Source organism: Acartia tonsa, chromosome 15 (genome assembly GCF_053477335.1).
Source record: "Acartia tonsa isolate MP-2025a chromosome 15, ASM5347733v1, whole genome shotgun sequence".
Classification (NCBI taxonomy): domain Eukaryota; kingdom Metazoa; phylum Arthropoda; class Copepoda; order Calanoida; family Acartiidae; genus Acartia; species Acartia tonsa.
Genome location: NC_137274.1, coordinates 9,051,094 through 9,073,331, shown reverse-complemented (window position 1 = coordinate 9,073,331; position 22,238 = coordinate 9,051,094). Strand labels below are relative to the sequence as shown.

The window sequence follows — 22,238 nt, the reverse complement described above, 5'->3', positions numbered from 1 at the left end:
GCATACTTGATGTACCCAGTATAGACCTAAATAGATAGATAGATGGATAGATACATTCATAGCTAGATAGGTATATATATATATATATATATATATATATATATACGTAGGTTGATAGATAGATATAATATTGTAGTTGTAGTTGTGCACAACTTTGTAGATGAAGTTAACTATGAAAACATCACCAGGATGGAAGGGAACAATGGGCTGTTTATTACACTAGTCCCCAAAGTTTTTAATTGTGTTTTCTTATTAGTTGACTTAACAACTTTGGGAACTTTTAATGAATTTTGATTTGTTGATTCATTAATTTTGGTGTCCATTCGTTTCAACCAATAATTGTAATCTAGAGATAAGGGAATTTTGTGTATAATCATTGAGGATGTACATAAATTTATCGGCCATTGTCTTATCTCTTTAGATACCTGAAACACATTTGTCAACAGCATCTACAAAGCTGTACCCATTGTTGTTGGGTATCTTTAAATCTTCCAGCATGTCATTTTAACTGGCCAAGATTACCTTGGTCAGTTCGTTCATCCAGTAGGAGGAGAGGGAATGGGCTAAAGTGGGTGGATAGGGATGGGGTGATTGTTGTTTTAGCCAGCTACAAGTTTTACATTATATGTGTTCATAATAATCAAAGAAAAAAATCCAGTGTCATATGAAGAAAGCGAAGTTGCGAGTTTCGTCGTATTTTCGGTAATTTTAGGTTAGGTTAGGTGATTGCCCCGCAGGGTTAGGCAATTGGCCCCGCAGGGTGAGAGCCCTCCTCAGGGCCAGAAATAGGTAAAAAGCTACTGTGAAAATATGACGAAACCCGCAACTTCGTTTCCTAGAAATAGGAGAAAAGCTACTGTTAAAATATGACGAAACCCGCAACTTCGTTTCCATTTTACCTGTTAAAGTCTGGAGCACTTGCCGAGTGTTGGAGGGGAATAGTATCTGGGGGCGGGGGAGGGGGCTCTATCTTTGGGGGCGGGGGGATACACACCTGCAATAAGGGAATAGTTATTATTCTTATTCGTCCTAGGAATTTTCATTTCAAACAGTAAGTTAAGGGTACTCTTGGCAATTCTTTAATAGTTAATTCTCGCATCGTATTATAAACAGGTTTCCCTGGATATAAAAATATATTATATATAAATATATAGTATTAAAACTGCAAAAATGCAAAATTTTTAAAAAATCGCAAAATAGTTTGGGGGGGATAATCGCCCCATTACCCCCCCCCCCCCTTGGACGTCTATGCTCCTAAGGAAAGTAGCCTCCACTGTTAATAAAGGTTATGGCCGCAGAACTCTGACCACTGGCCTGCCAAGCCGCGGGCGCTCGGCCCCCTAGCCTATAACCTAACCTAACCTAAACATTGTAAAAACAATATTAAAAATTGTAAAGACAATATCTAAAATTGTAAAAACAATATTAAAAATTGTAAAAATCCACGAAATTCTAAACCACCTATGTATTTTCCTTAGGAGGCTACTTTTCTTAAGTAAATGTCCCTAGGCTACTTTGTCCTATAGGCTACTTTGACAGGAGGCTTCTTTGTCCAAGGCTACTTTGTCCGAGGCTACTTTGTCCAATGCTACTTTGTCCCAGGCTACTTTGTCCAAGTTCCGTCCTCAAAGTATTAAAACAACAATTTCTTATTCGTTAGCTAAACAACCTTTGGGACTTTTACTAAATTTTAATTGGCTATTTCAATTAGTTGAGTGTCCATACCACTAACATTAATCTACAGAAGGGGTTATTTTTTGTATTATCATTGGTGATTTATATCAATTTATTGGCCATTGTCTTATCCCATTAGATTTGTGGTTTAGATTACCTTTAGCAGTTTTTAAAACTTTGAGTACCAGTTTATAAAACTTTGGGTACAAGTTTTTAAAACATTGGGTACCAGTTTTTAAACTTTGGGTAACAGTTTATAAAACTTTGGGTACCAGTTTTAAAACATTGGGTACCAGTTTATAAAACTTTGGGTACCACTTTATAAAACTTTGGGTACCAGTTTATAAAACTTTGGGTACCACTTTATAAAACTTTGGGTACCACTTTATAAAACTTTGGGTACCAGTTTATGAAATTTTTGGGTACCAATTTATAAAACTTTGGGTTACAGTTTACAAAACTTTGGGTGCCAGTTTTAAAACTTTGGGTACCAGTTTATAAAACTTTAGATTTTAACTTACCGGTTTACTGGTATCCGGGCTGGCCGATGCAATTTTGGGCGGGGGAGGCGGTGGCAGCTGGATTTCAAGATGTAGGGAGCGCCGGTTCTCCCACACAAGCGAGGACTTTTGGGGGGTGGTGGCGCCCCCAGGTGCCCCCCCAACTGTGTCCAAACCGCGGCCCAGGATTTCGGTAGATCCCCCACAGCTAGTCTCCGGCCTAAAAAAGATTTACAGCATTTTTTTTAAAATCTACAGCAAGGGTAATTTTGTCTATCATCATTATAAAAGTACATCAATTTATTGTCCATTGTCTTATCTTCTGTATGTATGCCTGCACGAAACAGCATATAATGTCCAATAAAAATGAAGTAGTACATTAAAAATGACCAATGATAGGCCAGTATACAATTTGATATTGGTCAATATATACTGGGCACTGGCCCATTATTGGTCATTTGTATTTAATGATATGGTTCTCTTAACGGTGAAACTTCTGATAGGTCCAGGTAAGGTTTATTACTATTTTCAAAGGAGGGTGCATCCACCCTCCCCAGAGAAATCACCTCTGGAAAAATAATCCAAAATTTTTGTTCTTTTTCTTTTTAACATAAAATTGTAAAGTGGCAGTTCGAATTCCCTAAAATGTCCCTAGAGGCCTCTAGGGCGCAGTATATAACTAGAATATATAAAAGTAGGAAGTAGTCTGTGTCTTTATCTGCCTATTTATCGTTAACAACTGAACCGATATGTTTCTCCTTTATAGGAAGCTTATTATATATCGCTTATCATTTTTTACACAAGAAGCCATAAAAAATACTAGCAATTGAGCCCCTTCCATATAGAAGCTATGTATTTTAATTAAAGTAGAAAAATAGCCAGATACCTAATTATCTATCTAGGTCAATACTGGGTACATCAAGTAGGCCTTTCTATCTTTCTATATATCCATCTATCTATCTATCTATCTGTCTGTCTGTCTACCTGTCTGGATTCTTATGTTCCGAAAGTTTTTCTCCTTTCATTTCTATCTGTTTGTCTGTCTGTCTGTCCGTCTGTCCGTCTGTCCGTCTGTCTGTCTGTCTGTCTGTCTGTCTGTCTGTCTGTCTGTCTGTCTGTCTGTCTGTCTGTCTGTCTATATATCTATCTGTCTATCTATCTATCTACCTGTCTGGATTCTTATGCTCTGGACTCTGAAGATTTTCTCCCTTCATTTCTATCTGTCTGTCTGTCTGTCTGTCTGTCTGTCTGTCTGTCTGTCTGTCTGTCTGTCTGTCTGTCTGTCTGTCTGTCGGTCTGTCTGTCTGTCTGTCTGTCTGTCTGTCTGTCTGTCGGTCTGTCTGTCTGTCTGTCTGTCTGTCTGTCTGTCTGTCTGTCTGTCTGTCTGTCTGTCTGTCTACATATCTATCTATCTATCTACCTGTCTGGATTCTTATGCTCTGGACTCTGAAGATTCTCTCCCTTCATTTCTGTTTCATTTTCCGACGCCTCGGAATCGTCAAACTGAGATTTCCACCTTAAACAAAAAGATTAGGTTAGGTTAGGTTGAAATGACTAAGGGGTACTGGGAAGCCCCGCAGGGTTAGGACACAGCAGGTAGAGAGCCCCACGTAGGTAATAGGCATATACAAAAAACTAACCTTCCTATAAATAAAAATAAAAGGAGTAAGGTCAGTAAATTGAAATTGGATCAAGAAATCCCATCTCATATAAAAAATATATTAATGAGTAAAAAGTGTTTTACTTTTTAGATTTAGAATAAAAAAATATTTGAGATTTTTTTTAGCTTGGAATGGTTTGCTCATTGCTTTTCAAGCGGTTGTTGTGACAAGGACGTCAAAGCTCATTTTTTAAAATCGTAAAATCTATAAGTTGGGTAATTCAACTCATTACAATGCACAGTTAGGACTTCCAAACAAGGGTCGTGCAATCAAAGTTTTGGTTGTCTAATGGGCAGACAACATTAAAACCAATTTTTAGCCCCGAGATGCCGAAGGCACGGACTAAAAAAACTTATGGTTGTACATACATTTTTATATTCGTTGAAAACTGGATATAACACGATGCTAAACATAATTTTTCAGTAAAGCTGACAACCGTTTCTAATCCACCGGATATTAATCGGTTTCTGAGCCATACTTGAATATTTTTTATCACATAGTACTATAGACTGCTTTCCGCGGATAGTATAGCGGAAAACCGGTTTAAATCCAGCGGATATTAATAGGTTTGGAAAGATCAATTTACCTGGAGTGTAAAGTTATTCCACCTCCTCCGTGGGTTATAGCCTAATTATTATATAATAATAATTATTTTTAAAACACTAGAGGGAGAAAGGGTTTAATAACTGTATCACCCCATCGCAACTGCTTTGTGCAACCTTTCTATTGGGTCATTGAAAATCAACCATTGTTGTCGCTTATATTAACACAGCCAAGTTGCAGAAAAAAATTAAGAAGCAGACGGAAGGGAGGTAGTTGTCTGTATATACATCTATTCTATAGATCTGTCTGTCTGTCCATCTGTCCGTAACGCTTTAGGGGAAATGTAAGTAGTGAAACAACTCTATAATTCATGCTGTCTGTCTGTCAGTCTGTCTGTCCGTAATCAGGAAAATGTACATATAAAATGTACAATTAATTTTAAGATTCAAACCAGTTTTTTAGCCCCGAGATGTAGAAAACTGGATATAATACGATATGATACATTTTTTATTTCAGTATGGCTGAGAACCGGTTCTAATCCAGCGGATAAAAATTATTATTCCATTCCTGAGAGAGATTGTCGTCGTCCATCATTGCTGCCTGGGTTATAGAGTTGTCTGCATAGTTACTCTTATACCTAGATACATAGATAGATAGATAGATAGCTGCCTGGGTTATAGAGTTGTCTGCATAGTTACTCTTATACCTAGATACATAGATAGATAGATAGATAGCTGCCTGGGTTATAGAGTTGTCTGCATAGTTACTCTTATACCTAGATACATAGATAGATAGATAGCCGCCTGTGTTATAGAGTTGTCTGCATAGTTACTCTTATACCTAGATAGATAGATAAATAGATAGATAGATAGCTGCCTGGGTTATAGAGTTGTCTGCATAGTTACTCTTATACCTAGATACATAGATAGATAGATAGATAGATAGCTGCCTGGGTTATAGAGTTGTCTGCATAGTTACTCTTATACCTAGATATATAGATAACTATACGTAGCACAGGAACCTTTCTTTTATTTCCAAAAACTAGAGTTCATAGCGGTTCTAAAGTCGTGTGTAGTATTTTACTACTATTAATACAAGCCGCGCTATTAGAACTTTAAAAAGGTCCTCATTACTTTGCGCACCCTTTTGATAAATTTATACATTGATAGATTAATAGATTGATAGATTGATAGATTGTTAGATTAAATAGATAGAAAGATAGATAGATAGATGAATAGATACTTAGATAGATAGGTAGTTGGACGAACCCTGTTGTAGATTATAATAATTGACTATCGAGCTTTGATAAAAAAAATTACCCTAATTTTAAGATAGGAAATTCAAAATATTATTATAAAACTTTGGGTACCATTATGCTTTACAATATCCCCTGCATTCCTAAAGTTGTTATTACCCAGTGAAAAGGGAATGATATTCTGACAAACAATTCTAAAGGAAAATTTCCACACAACCCCCTTCTCCTTCCCCTTCCTACCCACCCCTACATAAAAAATACCCCAGAATACTTTCAGAGGTTTCGTGATTTTTGTAGAATTGATTGTTAGAATAGCAAGGCCTGGTGATTACCTAGATAATTGGGAATTACTTTTGGAGCCCATATACATCTTCTTCTTTCTTTCTATAGTTCCACGAATATTAAAGGAGACCTTAATAGATTCATAGATAGATTAATAGATTGAGAGATAGATTGATAGATAGATTAATTGATTGAGAGATAGATTTATAGATAAATCTATAGATTGGTAGATAGATCAATAGATTGATAGATAGATCAATAGATTGATCTATCTATCAATCAATTAATCTATTTATCAATCTATTAATTTATCTGATCTATCTATTAATCTATCGATAGATTAATAGATTGATAGATAGATTAATAAATTGGTAGATAGATTAATTGATAGATTAGTATACTAAATAAAAATGTACTAAATATATAAATGATAAAAATGCACCGAAAATCTATAAACAAATTAAAATTTTATGATTAAAATATCCAAAATTTAGCTACCCAGAACAAAACACTACCTGTGTCCCATCCTGATCCGCGATCCACATCTCCTTGCCGACACTGCCTGCTGAACCACTAAGGCGCGAGCCGCCGCCGCTGGTCTCCTTAGTCCCGCCGCCACTCCCCGCCTCCGCCTTTAGGTTGACGTCTAAGGCATACAGGCGGGCAGTTGGGCTGCTACATTCAAACGTTTTCTTAACCTTAAATTTATATAATATTAAGATTGATAAATAAACTACCTAAGAGGAGCGTCGTAGCTCAGTGGTGAGAGTTCGAGTTCAAGTCCCCATGTGGCAACTCAAATTTCTACGTCGCAATTCATTCACGCAACTTCCCCTTGGTTGTGTAAGAAGGGTGATAATTGGGTAGTTTGGCTACTCAATAGTCACGTACATAATATCAGTGCAACCCTTACTCAAGCTCCTCTGTGGAGAGCGTCATTCATTACAGTGCAGTGACTTAATTTGGGACACTTGCCATACTCGGCAAGGGTTAGGTAACTGAGACAGCGAGTCAAGTACTTGTACTTGAGCGTGGACCTTGAGCTGGCCTTAGTGCTAGCATACAAAAGTGTCTCGTCCACTCCATGACTACTTAGGTCCAAACACTAAGAAACAATGGCTACACACACACATACATTGATAAGTACAATAATTTTTGATTAATATTTCTCGCATCGTATTATAAACAGCTTTCCGCGGATATAAAATGTACGATTGTAAGATTAAACCTAGTTTTTTTAGTCCCGTAAATTTGTAGAAAACTAGACATATTTTTTAGTATGGCTGAGAACTAATTAATATCCAGTGGATTAGAACTTGTTCTCAGTCATACTGAAAAATTATGTATAGCATCGCATTAAATCCAGTTTTCTACCAAAAAATTTGATTAAAACCAGTTTTGTCCGTGCTTTCTGATAATTGAACATTTTTATATCCACGGAAAGCTGTTCATAATACGATGAGATTAGTTATTCCTCGCATCGTATTATAAACAGCTTTCCGCGGATATAGAATGTACAATTATAAGATTAAAACCAGTTTTTTTAGCCCTGTTATTAAATTTTAGAACTGTTATTAAATTTTGATTAAAATTAGTGTCCAAACGTTTCAACCACTATTTGAAATATATTGAAGGACGAAATGTGTGTATCACCATTGGGGATGTACATCAATTTATCGGCCATTGTCTTATCCCTTTAAATCCAATTTACACAGTCCTTATCAAAATTCATTTAAAGTACCCAAAGTAATTGAGCTAATGAATAAGATGATATGATTAGAAAACTTTGGGTATTGCTCACCTTGGTTCCGTCCTTCCAGATAATAAAATCTTTATCATTGTCCACTTCCTCCCTCTTCTTCTCGGAGTCATCTCTCATTCCTAACAGTTAATAAAATATTTAGTTTGTCAGACAGACAGACAGACAGACAGACAGAAGGACAGACAGACATACAAACAAACATTCCTGGCAGTTAAACAGTTATTTCAATATTTATAGACAGACGGATAGACAGACAAACGGACAGACAGACATATAAACAAACATTCCTGGCAGTGTAGTAGTTAATACAATATTTATAGAAAGACAGATAGACAGACAAACATAAAGCCATACAAACAGACATTCTTGGCAGTTAATACAATATTTAGTTTGTTTCAATTAGACTGACGGAAATATAGATAGAAAGACAGACTGACAAACAGACAGACAGACAGATAGACAATTATACGGAAGGACAAACAAAGGAACATAGAGACTGATAGACAGACAATGAGACAGACAGATAGATAAACAGACAGGCCAACACAAAGACATACTTTCAAACAGACATTCCTGGAAAACCAGCAGTTAATACAATATTATTATTATTTTAAGCAAACAGACGGACATATAGATAGACAGACAGACATACACAAACAGACACTTTTTATAAGTAACTTGTTCATACAGACAGACAGAAGGACAGAAAGACATTTTTGAAGATAAGAGACAGACATTCAGATAGACAAACAGAGAGACAGACATACATGCCTTAGACTTAAATTATTTTAAAATTATTTTATATTATTTGTTCAGACAGAAGGACACACGGACAGACAGATAGATACACAGAGATCCATTTACTGTGGTATAAGAACTAAATATTTGCCTTTTTCTTCAATCTTGTTCAGACAGACAGACAGATAGAAGGACAGACAGACGTATAGACAGACAGATACACAGAAATTCATTTACTGTAGTATAGGAATTATACTCCCCCAAAATAACTAAAAACTACACTATAAAGAACCACCATATTGGTTCACCGGTTAGCGAGATCCTTCGGTACAGACAGACAGACAGACAGACACAAAGAGGTCCATTTACTGTAGTATAAGAATAATGTATTTACCTTTTTCTTCAATCTTGAGCTTCTTAGGAGAATCTGTAGCACTGACTACATTCATATTATTATGAACATTCACTATCTTGGTATTACAGTTGTTATCAAGACCTTGTCCTCCAGCAGTACCTTCTAAATAGATAGATAGATAGATAGATAGATAGATAGATAGATAGATATATAGATAGATAGATAGATATATAGATAGATAAATACTGTAGCACAAACTATATTCATATTATTATGAACATTCACTATCTTGGTATTACAGTTGTTATCAAGACCTTGTCCTCCAGCAGTACCTTCTAAATAGATAGATAGATATTTAGATAGATAGATAGATAGATAGATAGATAGATAGATAGATAGATAGATAGATAGATAGATAGATAGATAGATAGATAGATAGATAGATAGATAGATAGATAGATAGATAGATAGATAGATAGATAGATAGATAAAAAGATAGATAGATAGATAGATAGATAGATAGATAGATAGATAGATAGATAGATAGATAGATAGATAGATAGAGAGATAGATAGATAGATAGATAGATACAGGGTGGCCACAAGGTTTTTAAAAAAAATCCGTACATTTCCGTGCATGCTAAAAAAAAAATCCGTACATTTTTCCGTACATTTCCGTACATTTTTCTACTATGTAGTCAATATATTATTTAGTAAAATTGGTTTCATACTAGGTACTGATCAAGATCAATTTTTCTATTAAAGTTAGAACAAAACTTATTTAACAAAAGTTGATACTTTATGGATGGTATTAACTAATCTAAAGAAAATTTTGAAATTGGGCTCCAGGTTCAAGTACTGCAGGCCTCCAGGTAGATCCTAGACAGGTAAAAATTGAAATTTTTTACTTAAAAAGTTAGAACAAAACTTATTTAACTAAAGTAGCCTCTTTATAGATAGTATTAACTAATTTGAAGAAAATTTTGAAATTGGGCTCCAGGTTCAGGTACTGCAGGCCTCCAGAACAAAACTTATTTAACAAAAGTTGATTCTTTATGGATGGTAGGAACAAATTTGGAGAAAATTTTGAAATAGGGCTCCAGGTCCAGGTACTGCAGGTCTCCAGGTGGATCCCAGACAGGTAAAAACTGAAAAATTTTTCTATTAGAGTTAGAACAAAACTTATTAACCAAAAGTTAATACTTCATAGATGGTATTAACTAATTTAAAGAAAATTTTGAAATTGGGCTCTAGGTTCAGGTACTGCAGGCCTCCAGGTGGATCCTGGACAGGTAAAAATTGAATTTTTTACTTTAAAAGTTAGAACAAAACTTATTTAACAAAAGTTGATACTTTATGGATGGTATTAACTAATTTAAAGCAAATTTTGAAGTTGGGCTCCAGGTTTAGGTACTACAGGCCTCCAGGTAGATCCTGGACAGGTAAAAATTGAAACTTTTTAGTATAAAAGTTAGAACAAAACTTTTTTAACAAAAGTTGATACTTTATGGATGGTAGGAACTAATTTGAAGAAAATTTTAAAATCGGGCTTCAGGTTCAGGTACTGCAGGCCTCCAGGTGGATCCTGGACAGATAAAAACTGAAAATTTAGTTAGAACAAAACTTGATATCGTCTTTTTCTTCAAATTAGGTAATACTAGCTAAAAAGTAACAACTTTTGTTAAATAAATTTTTTCCTAACTTAAATAGTAAATAATTTCCGTTTTTACCTGTTCCTTGATCCTACCAGTACCTTGACCTGGGGCCCGATTTTAAAATTTTCTTCAAATTAGTTAATACCATCTATAAAGAAACCACTTTTGTTAAATAAGTTTTGTTCTAACTTTTAAAGTAAAAAATTCAATTTTTACCTGTCCTGGATTTACCTGGAGGCCTGCAGAACCTGAACCTGGAGCCCAATTTCAAAATTTTCTTTAAATTAGATAATACCATCTATAAAGAAGCTACTTTTGTTTAATAAGTTTTGTTCTTACTTTTAAAGTAAAAATTTTCAATTTTTACCCGTCCAGGATCTACCTGGATGCCTGCAGTACCTGAACCTGGAGCCCAATTTCAAAATTTTCTTTAAATTAGTTAATACCATCCATAAAGTATCAACTTTTGTAAAATAAGTTTTGTTCTAACTTTAATAGAAAAAAATGTCAGTTTTTACCTGTCCAGGATCCATCTGGAGGCCTGCAGTACCTTGACCTGGAGCCCGATTTCAAAATTTTCTTCAAATTAGTTCCTACCATCCATAAAGAAGCCACTTTTGTTAAATAAGTTTTGTTCTAACTTTTAAAGTAAAAAAATTCAATTTTTACCTGTCCAGGATCTACCTGGAGGCCTGCAGCACCTGAACCTGGAGCCCGATTTCAAAATTTTCTTCAAATTAGTCAATACCATCTATAAAGAAGCTACTTTTGTTAAATAAGTTTTGTTCTAACTTTTAAAGTAAAAAGTTTCAATTTTTACCTGTCCAGGATCCACCTGGAGGCCTGCAGTACCTGAACCTGGAGCCCGATTTCAAAATTTTCTTCAAATTAGTTAATTAATACCATCTATAAAGAAGCTACTTTTGTTAAGTAAGTTTTGTTCTTACTTGAAATTTTTTTTTACTTGTCCAGAATCCACCTGGAGGCCTGGAGTACCGGAACCTGGAGGCCGAATCCAAAATTTTTTTAAAAATAGGAAAACTACGTCCCAAAAGGAAACTTTTTTGTCAAATAACCTATCCTCTCACTCCAAAGACAAAGCCTATAATCACTGTTTACGCAAAAGTGTCAGAACTTCCCCCCCCCCCCTTGAATAGAAACTTTGAAGACAAATCTTGAATAGTTTGAATAATTCAACTTCTGGTACACCATTCTTGTCCAAACTGGTTCCCGTGAAATCTAAATGTAACTTACAAATATTATAATGATACAGAACAAAAAATGGATCATGGAAAGAAAACGAAGTTGCCGGTTTCATCGTTAATTTTTCACAGCAGCTTTTGAAGGGTTATTTTAGGTTAGGTTAATTAAATGTCAATGATTGCCCCGCAGGGTTAGAAAATATGCCCCGCAGGGCTAGAGCCCCCCACAGGGGCTAGAAATAGGAGAAAGGCTACTGAGAAAAAAACGACGAAACCGGAAACTTCGTTTTCTTTTCATGATCCCAAAAAATGATACATTTTACTTAATTTTTAAAGATAATACACTAATTATAACACCATGCTCGGAAATTCCGTACACCAAAATGAAAAATCCGTACAATCCGTACATTTTTTTAGTACTTTTTAAAAAATCCGTACATTTCCGTACATTTCCGTACATCCGTACATTGTGGCCACCCTGTAGATAGATAGATAGATAGAATCTGTAGCACTAACTATATTCATATTATTATGAACATTCACTATCTTGGTATTACAGTTGTTATCAAGGCCTTGTCCTCCGCTAGTACCCTCTAAATAGATAGATAGGTTGATAGATAGATAGATAGATAGATAGATAGATAGATAGATAGATAGATAGATAGATAGATAGATAGATAGATAGATAGATAGATAGATAGATAGATAGATAGATAGATAGATAGATAGATAGATAGATAGATATATAGATAGATAGATAGATAGATAGATTGATAGATTGATAGATAGATTGATAGATAGATTGATAGATAGATTGATAGATAGATTGATAGATAGATTGATAGATAGATTGATAGATAGATTGATAGATAGATTGATAGATAGATTGATAGATATATTGATAGATAGATTGATAGATAGATTGATAGATAGATTGATAGATAGATTGATAGATAGATTGATAGATAGATTGATAGATAGATTGATAGATAGATTGATAGATAGATTGATAGATAGATTGATAGATAGATTGATAGATAGATTCATAGATAGATTCATAGATAGATTGATAGATAGATTGATAGATAGATTGATAGATAGATTGATAGATAGATTGATAGATAGATTGATAGATAGATTGATAGATAGATTGATAGATAGATTGATAGATAGATTGATAGATAGATTGATAGATAGATTGATAGATAGATTGATAGATAGATTGATAGATAGATTGATAGATAGATTGATAGATAGATTGATAGATAGATTGATAGATAGATTGATAGATAGATTGATAGATAGATTGATAGATAGATTGATAGATAGATTGATAGATAGATTGATAGATAGATTGATAGATAGATTGATAGATAGATTGATAGATAGATTGATAGATAGATTGATAGATAGATTGATAGATAGATTGATAAATAAATTGATAGATAGATTGATAGATAGATTGATAGATAGATTGATAGATAGATTGATAGATAGATTGATAGATTGTTCTGAGTGCATAAACAGATCTTGAAAATTGATTTCATAAAAAACCTAGTGATTTTTTTAAGTAGGGGGGGGGGGTTGTCTTTTGGCGGGGAGGGGAGTGTTGTTTTTTGGCAGGGAGGGGAGGGTTGAATATAGGGCAAAGCTCAAAGTGGCATTCTATAAAAAAATATTATTTTGAATTGAGAAATTTCTGTTTTTTTTTTTTTTGAAAAATAATACAATGACAAAGGCTTGAAGTATTGCTTTTTTTCCCTTTTTATGTTTTTTTTCTTTCTCCTTTCTTTTTATAAAAACTTTACTTATTAATCTTCAATGATATTTTAAAACTTGAAATATGGTATTAAAATTATATACAACAATGATCTATCTTATTATTTTTCCTTTTTATTCTCTTTACTTTCATATTAATTTTGTTTTATTTTTCTCTAAATTCCTTCATATATTTTTTTTACATTTTTCTTATTATTTACTGATTTCTCTAACATAATATAAATGTTTGTTTGTGTTTTTTTTTTACTTTTTTTACCATCCTCACAACTCAATTTAACTAAATTAAAGTTTCAATTTTCCCTTTCACATTTAATTTGTTTTATATTCTTTTTTTTCTTTTCGTCTTCTTTAAAAAGGGGCTTCAGGAATCAAATACACTATCCCCAATTTTGGTCAAGATAGTACTCCTGTAGCTCCTGGTGCATATCCTGAAAATTTTACTTCTTTTCCACCAATTTATATTTAGTTAATAATTAATCTCTTAGTATATATTATTTTATTTTGTATGAGACTAAACATCATAATGTAAACTCTAAATTGTCGATAGATAGCAGCAATTTAGAGTATTGTATGTGCTATCTCCTAAGCTAGGGGGTACCTGGCAGCACCAAATAAAATAAACATTATATTATTATAGATAGATTGATAGATAGATTGATAGATAGATTGATAGATAGATTGATAGATAGATTGATAGATAGATTGATAGATAGATTGATAGATAGATTGATAGATAGATTGATAGATAGATTGATAGATAGATTGATAGATAGATTGATAGATAGATTGATAGATAGATTGATAGATAGATTGATAGATAGATTGATAGATAGATTGATAGATAGATTGATAGATAGATTGATAGATAGATTGATAGATAGATTGATAGATAGATTGATAGATAGATTGATAGATAGATTGATAGATAGATTGATAGATAGATTGATAGATAGATTGATAGATAGATTGATAGATAGATTGATAGATAGATTGATAGATAGATTGATAGATAGATTGATAGATAGATTGATAGATAGATTGATAGATAGATTGATAGATAGATTGATAGATAGATTGATAGATAGATTGATAGATAGATTGATAGATAGATTGATAGATAGATTGATAGATAGATTGATAGATAGATTGATAGATAGATTGATAGATAGATTGATAGATAGATTGATAGATAGATTGATAGATAGATTGATAGATAGATTGATAGATAGATTGATAGATAGATTGATAGATAGATTGATAGATAGATTGATAGATAGATTGATAGATAGATTGATAGATAGATTGATAGATAGATTGATAGATAGATTGATAGATAGATTGATAGATAGATTGATAGATAGATTGATAGATAGATTGATAGATAGATTGATAGATAGATTGATAGATAGATTGATAGATAGATTGATAGATAGATTGATAGATAGATTGATAGATAGATTGATAGATAGATTGATAGATAGATTGATAGATAGATTGATAGATAGATTGATAGATAGATTGATAGATAGATTGATAGATAGATTGATAGATAGATTGATAGATAGATTGATAGATAGATTGATAGATAGATTGATAGATAGATTGATAGATAGATTGATAGATAGATTGATAGATAGATTGATAGATAGATTGATAGATAGATTGATAGATAGATTGATAGATAGATTGATAGATAGATTGATAGATAGATTGATAGATAGATTGATAGATAGATTGATAGATAGATTGATAGATAGATTGATAGATAGATTGATAGATAGATTGATAGATAGATTGATAGATAGATTGATAGATAGATTGATAGATAGATTGATAGATAGATTGATAGATAGATTGATAGATAGATTGATAGATAGATTGATAGATAGATTGATAGATTGATAGATAGATTGATAGATAGATTGATAGATAGATTGATAGATAGATTGATAGATAGATTGATAGATAGATTGATAGATAGATTGATAGATAGATTGATAGATAGATTGATAGATAGATTGATAGATAGATTGATAGATAGATTGATAGATAGATTGATAGATAGATTGATAGATAGATTGATAGATAGATTGATAGATAGATTGATAGATAGATTGATAGATAGATTGATAGATAGATTGATAGATAGATTGATAGATAGATTGATAGATAGATTGATAGATAGATTGATAGATAGATTGATAGATAGATTGATAGATAGATTGATAGATAGATTGATAGATAGATTGATAGATAGATTGATAGATAGATTGATAGATAGATTGATAGATAGATTGATAGATAGATTGATAGATAGATTGATAGATAGATTGATAGATAGATTGATAGATAGATTGATAGATAGATTGATAGATAGATTGATAGATAGATTGATAGATAGATTGATAGATAGATTGATAGATAGATTGATAGATAGATTGATAGATAGATTGATAGATAGATTGATAGATAGATTGATAGATAGATTGATAGATAGATTGATAGATAGATTGATAGATAGATTGATAGATAGATTGATAGATAGATTGATAGATAGATTGATAGATAGATTGATAGATAGATTGATAGATAGATTGATAGATAGATTGATAGATAGATTGATAGATAGATTGATAGATAGATTGATAGATAGATTGATAGATAGATTGATAGATAGATTGATAGATAGATTGATAGATAGATTGATAGATAGATTGATAGATAGATTGATAGATAGATTGATAGATAGATTGATAGATAGATTGATAGATAGATTGATAGATAGATTGATAGATAGATTGATAGATAGATTGATAGATAGATTGATAGATAGATTGATAGATAGATTGATAGATAGATTGATAGATAGATTGATAGATAGATTGATAGATAGATTGATAGATAGATTGATAGATAGATTGATAGATAGATTGATAGATAGATTGATAGATAGATTGATAGATAGATTGATAGATAGATTGATAGATAGATTGATAGATAGATTGATAGATAGATTGATAGATAGATTGATAGATAGATTGATAGATAGATTGATAGATAGATTGATAGATAGATTGATAGATAGATTGATAGATAGATTGATAGATAGATTGATAGATAGATTGATAGATAGATTGATAGATAGATTGATAGATAGATAGATTGATAGATAGATTGATAGATAGATTGATAGATAGATTGATAGATAGATTGATAGATAGATTGATAGATAGATTGATAGATAGATTGATAGATAGATTGATAGATAGATTGATAGATAGATTGATAGATAGATTGATAGATAGATTGATAGATAGATTGATAGATAGATTGATAGATAGATTGATAGATAGATTGATAGATAGATTGATAGATAGATTGATAGATAGATTGATAGATAGATTGATAGATAGATTGATAGATAGATTGATAGATAGATTGATAGATAGATTGATAGATAGATTGATAGATGGATTGATAGATAGATTGATAGATAGATTGATAGATAGATAGATAGATAGATTGATAGATAGATTGATAGATAGATTGATAGATAGATTGATAGATAGATTGATAGATAGATTGATAGATAGATTGATAGATAGATTGATAGATAGATTGATAGATAGATTGATTGATAGATTGATAGATAGATTGATAGATAGATTGATTGATAGATTGATAGATAGATTGATAGATAGATTGATAGATAGATTGATTGATAGATTGATAGATAGATTGATAGATAGATTGATAGATAGATTGATAGATAGATTGATAGATAGATTGATTGATAGATTGATAGATAGATTGATAGATAGATTGATAGATAGATTGATTGATAGATTGATAGATAGATTGATAGATAGATTGATAGATAGATTGATTGATTAACTGATAGATAGATAGAACTAACTATTGATGTCTTGCAAGTGGCATAGCAGCCGTAGGCACCATTTTTAACCTCTTTAGGTGACCATGTCGGGCCAAGATTAGAACCTATCACCTTACTGATGACAAGCGGATGCGCTACGTGTTATAATTTTTTGGGTCATGAAAAGAAAACGAAGTTGCGGGTTTCATCGTATTTTCACAGTAGCTTTTGAAAGGTTATTTTAGGTTAGGTTAGGTTAAGTCAATTTTAATGATTGCCCTGCAGGGTTAGAGCCCCCCCGCAGGGGCTAGAAAGGAGAAAAGCTACTGTGAAAATACGATGAAACCCGCAACTTTATTTTCTCGCCATGATCCCATGTTTTACCTGGAATTACACTAGAGGCCAAATTTACAATTTCATTCTGGTTGTTTTCTCTAAAACATAAAAAAAATATTTCAAGACTAGCGAAGCTACTCTATAATTAGAAATGTCCGTCAGTCTGGTCATAATTTCTCGGCTGTTATTAAAGTTACATGTTTTTTTTGTGAAGTTTCCCTTTGCTTATGAGCAATGTGCAAAATCGTATTTTCTCTACTGCTATCAAAGATAGACGACTCATTTTTTGTGATGGCCAATGAGCATCTACTCTATAATGTAAAATGAAGCAGCTTATAGTGCCTAATAAAGATGACGTCATACAATACAAATGACCAATGATAGGCCATTATACATTATTCATTTTACTATTTTATTTTTAACGAAGGTACTTTCTAACTGCTGAACCGATATGGTTCTCCTTTCAGCAAAGGTTCAGGGAAGGTTTAAAACTATTTTGGGGCAGGAAATCTACACCCTTTCAAACTAAAATTAAAGTGAACTTCTCCAACCCCACATTCCCTCTCAGGGCATAGGCACTAGGCTTACATATTGTAAGTCTAACTTTTTTATTATAAAGTTTTCTTATTGGTTTGCTATAAAGTTTTCTTATTGGTTTGCTATAAAGTTTTCTTATTGGTTTGCTTAACAATTTTGGGGGATTTCATAAATTTTAATTGGTACATTCATTAAATTGAGTGTTTAAACGTTTTAACCACTCTTTTTAATCTACAGAAGGAGAATTTTTGTGAATCATTATCAATTTATCGGCCATCGTCTTATCTTTTTAGATCTCTAAGTTATATATTTATTTTATAACATCGTATAATAGACAGCTTTCCGCGGACATTATGCGGATAGTATGGTTAAGAACCGGTTCTAATCCAGCGGATATTAAACGGATATTCACCTGTGTAGGCCGACTGGGAGTTGACGCCTCTCTAGCCCGCTGCCGCCAACCGTACCGCCGCTGCCGCCAATTTCACCGCCAGCAATTAAGCCGCCGCCGCCAGGATTTTTCATATTATCCGGCTCCACGTTCTCCTATAGAGTAGAAGCACTGGAAAGTGTCACATGTGACGTCATAAATAGGGTTGGGCTGGATACTTTTTTGACCGAACAACTAAATACCGGATAACCGGCTGATTTATAGTACAAGATATCTGGCTGATTTATAATGTCGGATATCCTGTATCCGACCTAATATCTGCTAACGCCGGATATCTGACACATTACCAGAAAACCGGATATCCGACCGGATACTTGGATATCCGGCAATATAAATCATTCAGATATCCCGTATCCTGATAGTTTTGATATCCGGTATCCGTCTGGATATTCGGATATTCGGCAATATAAATCATCAAGATATCCGATATCCTGATAGTTTTGATATCCGTTATCCGTCCGGATATTAAAAATGACCGGATATCCGGCCAAAACGGAGATCCGGCCCAACCCTTGACATAAAAACAACGTCTAAAAAGGAGGGATAAGAGGAGAAGTGAGAAAGGAACCTCTTAAGAAAGAGATAGATATTATTATGACGTCACACATTACACTTTCCAGCGCTACATATATGAATAGTACTGTTTTATTGATTCGTTACAAGTGGCTACGCCCCTAGAGGCCTCTAAGGGCACTTAAAGGAGGGGGAAGGAGGGTTATAACACCCCACCCCAAAAAATAGTTATAAGCTTCACTGAAAGGGAGAACGATATTAGTTTTTTTATCTTTAGTAGCGAAGCTACTCTATAATTCACTTAGTCTGTCCGTCCGTCCGTCTGTCAGTCAGTCAGTCAGTAAGTCCGTGATTTAATTAGCAACTATTTAGAATAGACAGCTGAAATTTTTAGGGATTAAATATGTTCACATTTTAAATATTTCCACAAAGTTTCAATAAGATGCTAGATCGATTATTAGATTTTCACGTTTTCCTAAATAGCTAAGTCTTTTAATTGGAATGGTTAATACGACAATGAAATTATTTTCAAATTCTTGACAACAAAAATGTTATCATATACATTATAGACCATTTAAAAAGGTTTCGTGATTTATTAATGTCTATTTTTATGACATACTCTACAGTGGTTTGCTTTAGCTTCGCTACTTATGGATGTTGTCATCCTTGTTTGTTAGTTGTTTGTTAAATTTTCATTTTCTTCAATAATTAACATTGACAGAATTGCTTGTACGGTCTAACGGACGTATTAACATATCAGCAACAGAGAAGGAGGGCCGTTTCCGAGATTTTAATGGACAAACCTGATTGTTCATATTAGCTGTGGTTTTCTCTTGCTTGGGCGAGGCTTTGTTGTTGCTCTGCTGGCTGTTGGGGGGGTTGTTCTTCAACTAGATAGACAGATAGATAGATAAATAGATAAATAGATAGATAGATAGATAGATTGATAGATAGATAAATAAGTACTTAAGAATGAAATTATTTTGCATTACAAATTGTTTTATGTAATTGTACAGATATGAACAATCATCACATGCTTGTATTAGATATATAGATAGATAAACAGAAAAATAGATTGACAGATAGATAGATAGATAGACAGACAGCCAGATAGATGGATAGACAGATGAACTTTACCTGTGTGCTTGAAGGTAGAAGTCCATCAGACACAGTATTACTATCACTACCAGCCTTCTCCCAATCAAATGGATCAGATTCTCTGTAAAAAAAATAAAACAATAAGAGTAACAGGATGTTTGTCTGTCTGTCTGTCTGTCTGTCTGTTCCTCTGTCTCTCTTATGCTTAAGATCTTTGTAACCAATGGACTAATTACCTCTTTTCTTTGAAGCTATTTTGTTGGAATTGGGACAACCCCTCCCAAAAAAAATGTGTGTCTGTTTTTATCTATCTATACTGTATACTTATCTGTTTGTATGTCTATAGGAACTAATTTCTATTTTTCTGTCTGTCTTTCCTTTTTATCAATAACTATCTATATATCTATTTAAATCAACCAATATATCTATCTAAATATCTATCTATCTATATCTCTATCAACCAATCGATTTAATTATCAATCTATCTATCCATATATCTATTAATCTATCTTTTTATATATATATATAATATATATATTTATATATAAAGGTTAACTCACAAACAAAATATGAATTTTACATATTCATTCAGAAGTTACAAAATGTTTCGTGCATGTTTGCACTCTTCAGATGTCTATGTAAAGCTCAAGTTTTATAATAAATTTAAATTTAAAGGATTTTTACAAATAGTTTTAGAAGATTTTTTGTAAATAATATTTTTAAAACGAATTATGGTCAGTCCGTCTGTCCGCCACGGAGGGCTCTTTTCGCTAAGAATTGTCCTATGGTTTTTAAACTTTGCATGGTAATTCCTGTAGTTGTTGGGTACGATTTAGAAAGCAAAGCTTCTCTAAAATTGTAAGTTCATTTTAAACAAATTTTTATGTGATAAAATTATCCGAATGATCTGATTTTTGGAATAATGATTTCTAGGACAACAAAGTTCAATGTTATAAGCGAAGCATCTCTAAAATTTAGTTCTAAAACTTTAAAGATATCTATAATACAAAGTAGAACGATGTCTGTCTGTTTATTTGTACCGAAGAATCTCGCTAAACGCTGAACCGATCAGGTTCTCCTTAACTCGGTAGCTAATCATAGGTCCTGTAAAGGTTTATAACTATTTCAGGGGAGGGTACCACCAGCCCTACCAAGATAAATCGCCCCTTAAAAAAATATCCCCTCCCACCCCAAAAAATAATTTTTAAATCTGAATTTTTAAAAATGGGTTTTAGGATTCAACTCCCTCCTCCTCAAGTGCCCCTAGAGGCCTCTAGGGGCGAAGCCGCTAGAAATATATATATATATCTATCTATCTATCTCACCTAACAACACGCCTCTTCATCTATCTATCTATCTATCTATCTATCTATCTATCTATCTATCTATCTATCTATCTATCTATCTATCTATCTATCTATCTATCTATCTATCTATCTATCTATCTATCTATCTATCTATCTATCTATCTATCTACCATCTATCTATCTATCTATCTATCTATCTATCTATCTATCTATCTATCTATCTATCTATCTATCTATCTATCTATCTATCTATCTATCTATCTATCTATCTATCTATCTATCTATCTATCTATCTCACCTAACCCCACGCCTCTTCATAGTTCTCTCAAATATTCCTGCTATCATTCCATAGTCCGGTTTGTCTGCATACTCCAAAGTCTAAAAAGAAGGGGTAATTTTGTTTGTTAATGTTAGCAGGGAGAAAGGGAGGGAACAATGGATCGCATATTCAATTTTTAGGAGTCTCAGACTTTGGGTATTGGCTTAAAGGGAATGTGCATGAATTTAGCAGGCTCTGACTGAAATTGGGTACCAATGCATCAAATGCCGCTAACTCGCAACGTTAGTTTTGAATATAGCAGACGAGTATCAATAAACTTAATTTATTATGAGATGGCTGGTTTGAACATTTTTTTTCTCCCGAAAATAGCATTCCATAGATAAAAACTTTATTAAGATATGTGTGTAATAAACAATCTAAGAACCCCTACAATTTGG

General features: G+C 32.9%; 1 protein-coding gene across 1 annotated transcript in view; it reads right to left on the bottom strand.

Annotated features, from left to right (window-relative positions):
- Asator (tau-tubulin kinase asator) overlaps positions 1 to 22,238 on the bottom strand; it is a 36,480-nt gene that overhangs the window by 1,142 nt on the left and 13,100 nt on the right. Inside the window, exons 12-26 of the mRNA XM_080150051.1 lie at positions 21,820 to 21,899; positions 20,254 to 20,335; positions 19,920 to 20,006; positions 18,565 to 18,698; positions 17,664 to 17,713; positions 8,810 to 8,932; positions 7,717 to 7,796; positions 6,431 to 6,613; positions 5,966 to 6,045; positions 4,948 to 5,015; positions 4,422 to 4,464; positions 3,595 to 3,690; positions 2,196 to 2,394; positions 900 to 994; positions 1 to 26 (exon numbers count right to left, since the gene is read on the bottom strand). The exon at positions 1 to 26 is cut by the window's left edge and continues 89 nt beyond it. Coding sequence (XP_080006177.1) covers positions 1 to 26; positions 900 to 994; positions 2,196 to 2,394; positions 3,595 to 3,690; positions 4,422 to 4,464; positions 4,948 to 5,015; positions 5,966 to 6,045; positions 6,431 to 6,613; positions 7,717 to 7,796; positions 8,810 to 8,932; positions 17,664 to 17,713; positions 18,565 to 18,698; positions 19,920 to 20,006; positions 20,254 to 20,335; positions 21,820 to 21,899 — 1,426 coding nt within the window. The remainder of the gene's footprint in view (positions 27 to 899; positions 995 to 2,195; positions 2,395 to 3,594; positions 3,691 to 4,421; positions 4,465 to 4,947; positions 5,016 to 5,965; positions 6,046 to 6,430; positions 6,614 to 7,716; positions 7,797 to 8,809; positions 8,933 to 17,663; positions 17,714 to 18,564; positions 18,699 to 19,919; positions 20,007 to 20,253; positions 20,336 to 21,819; positions 21,900 to 22,238) is intronic.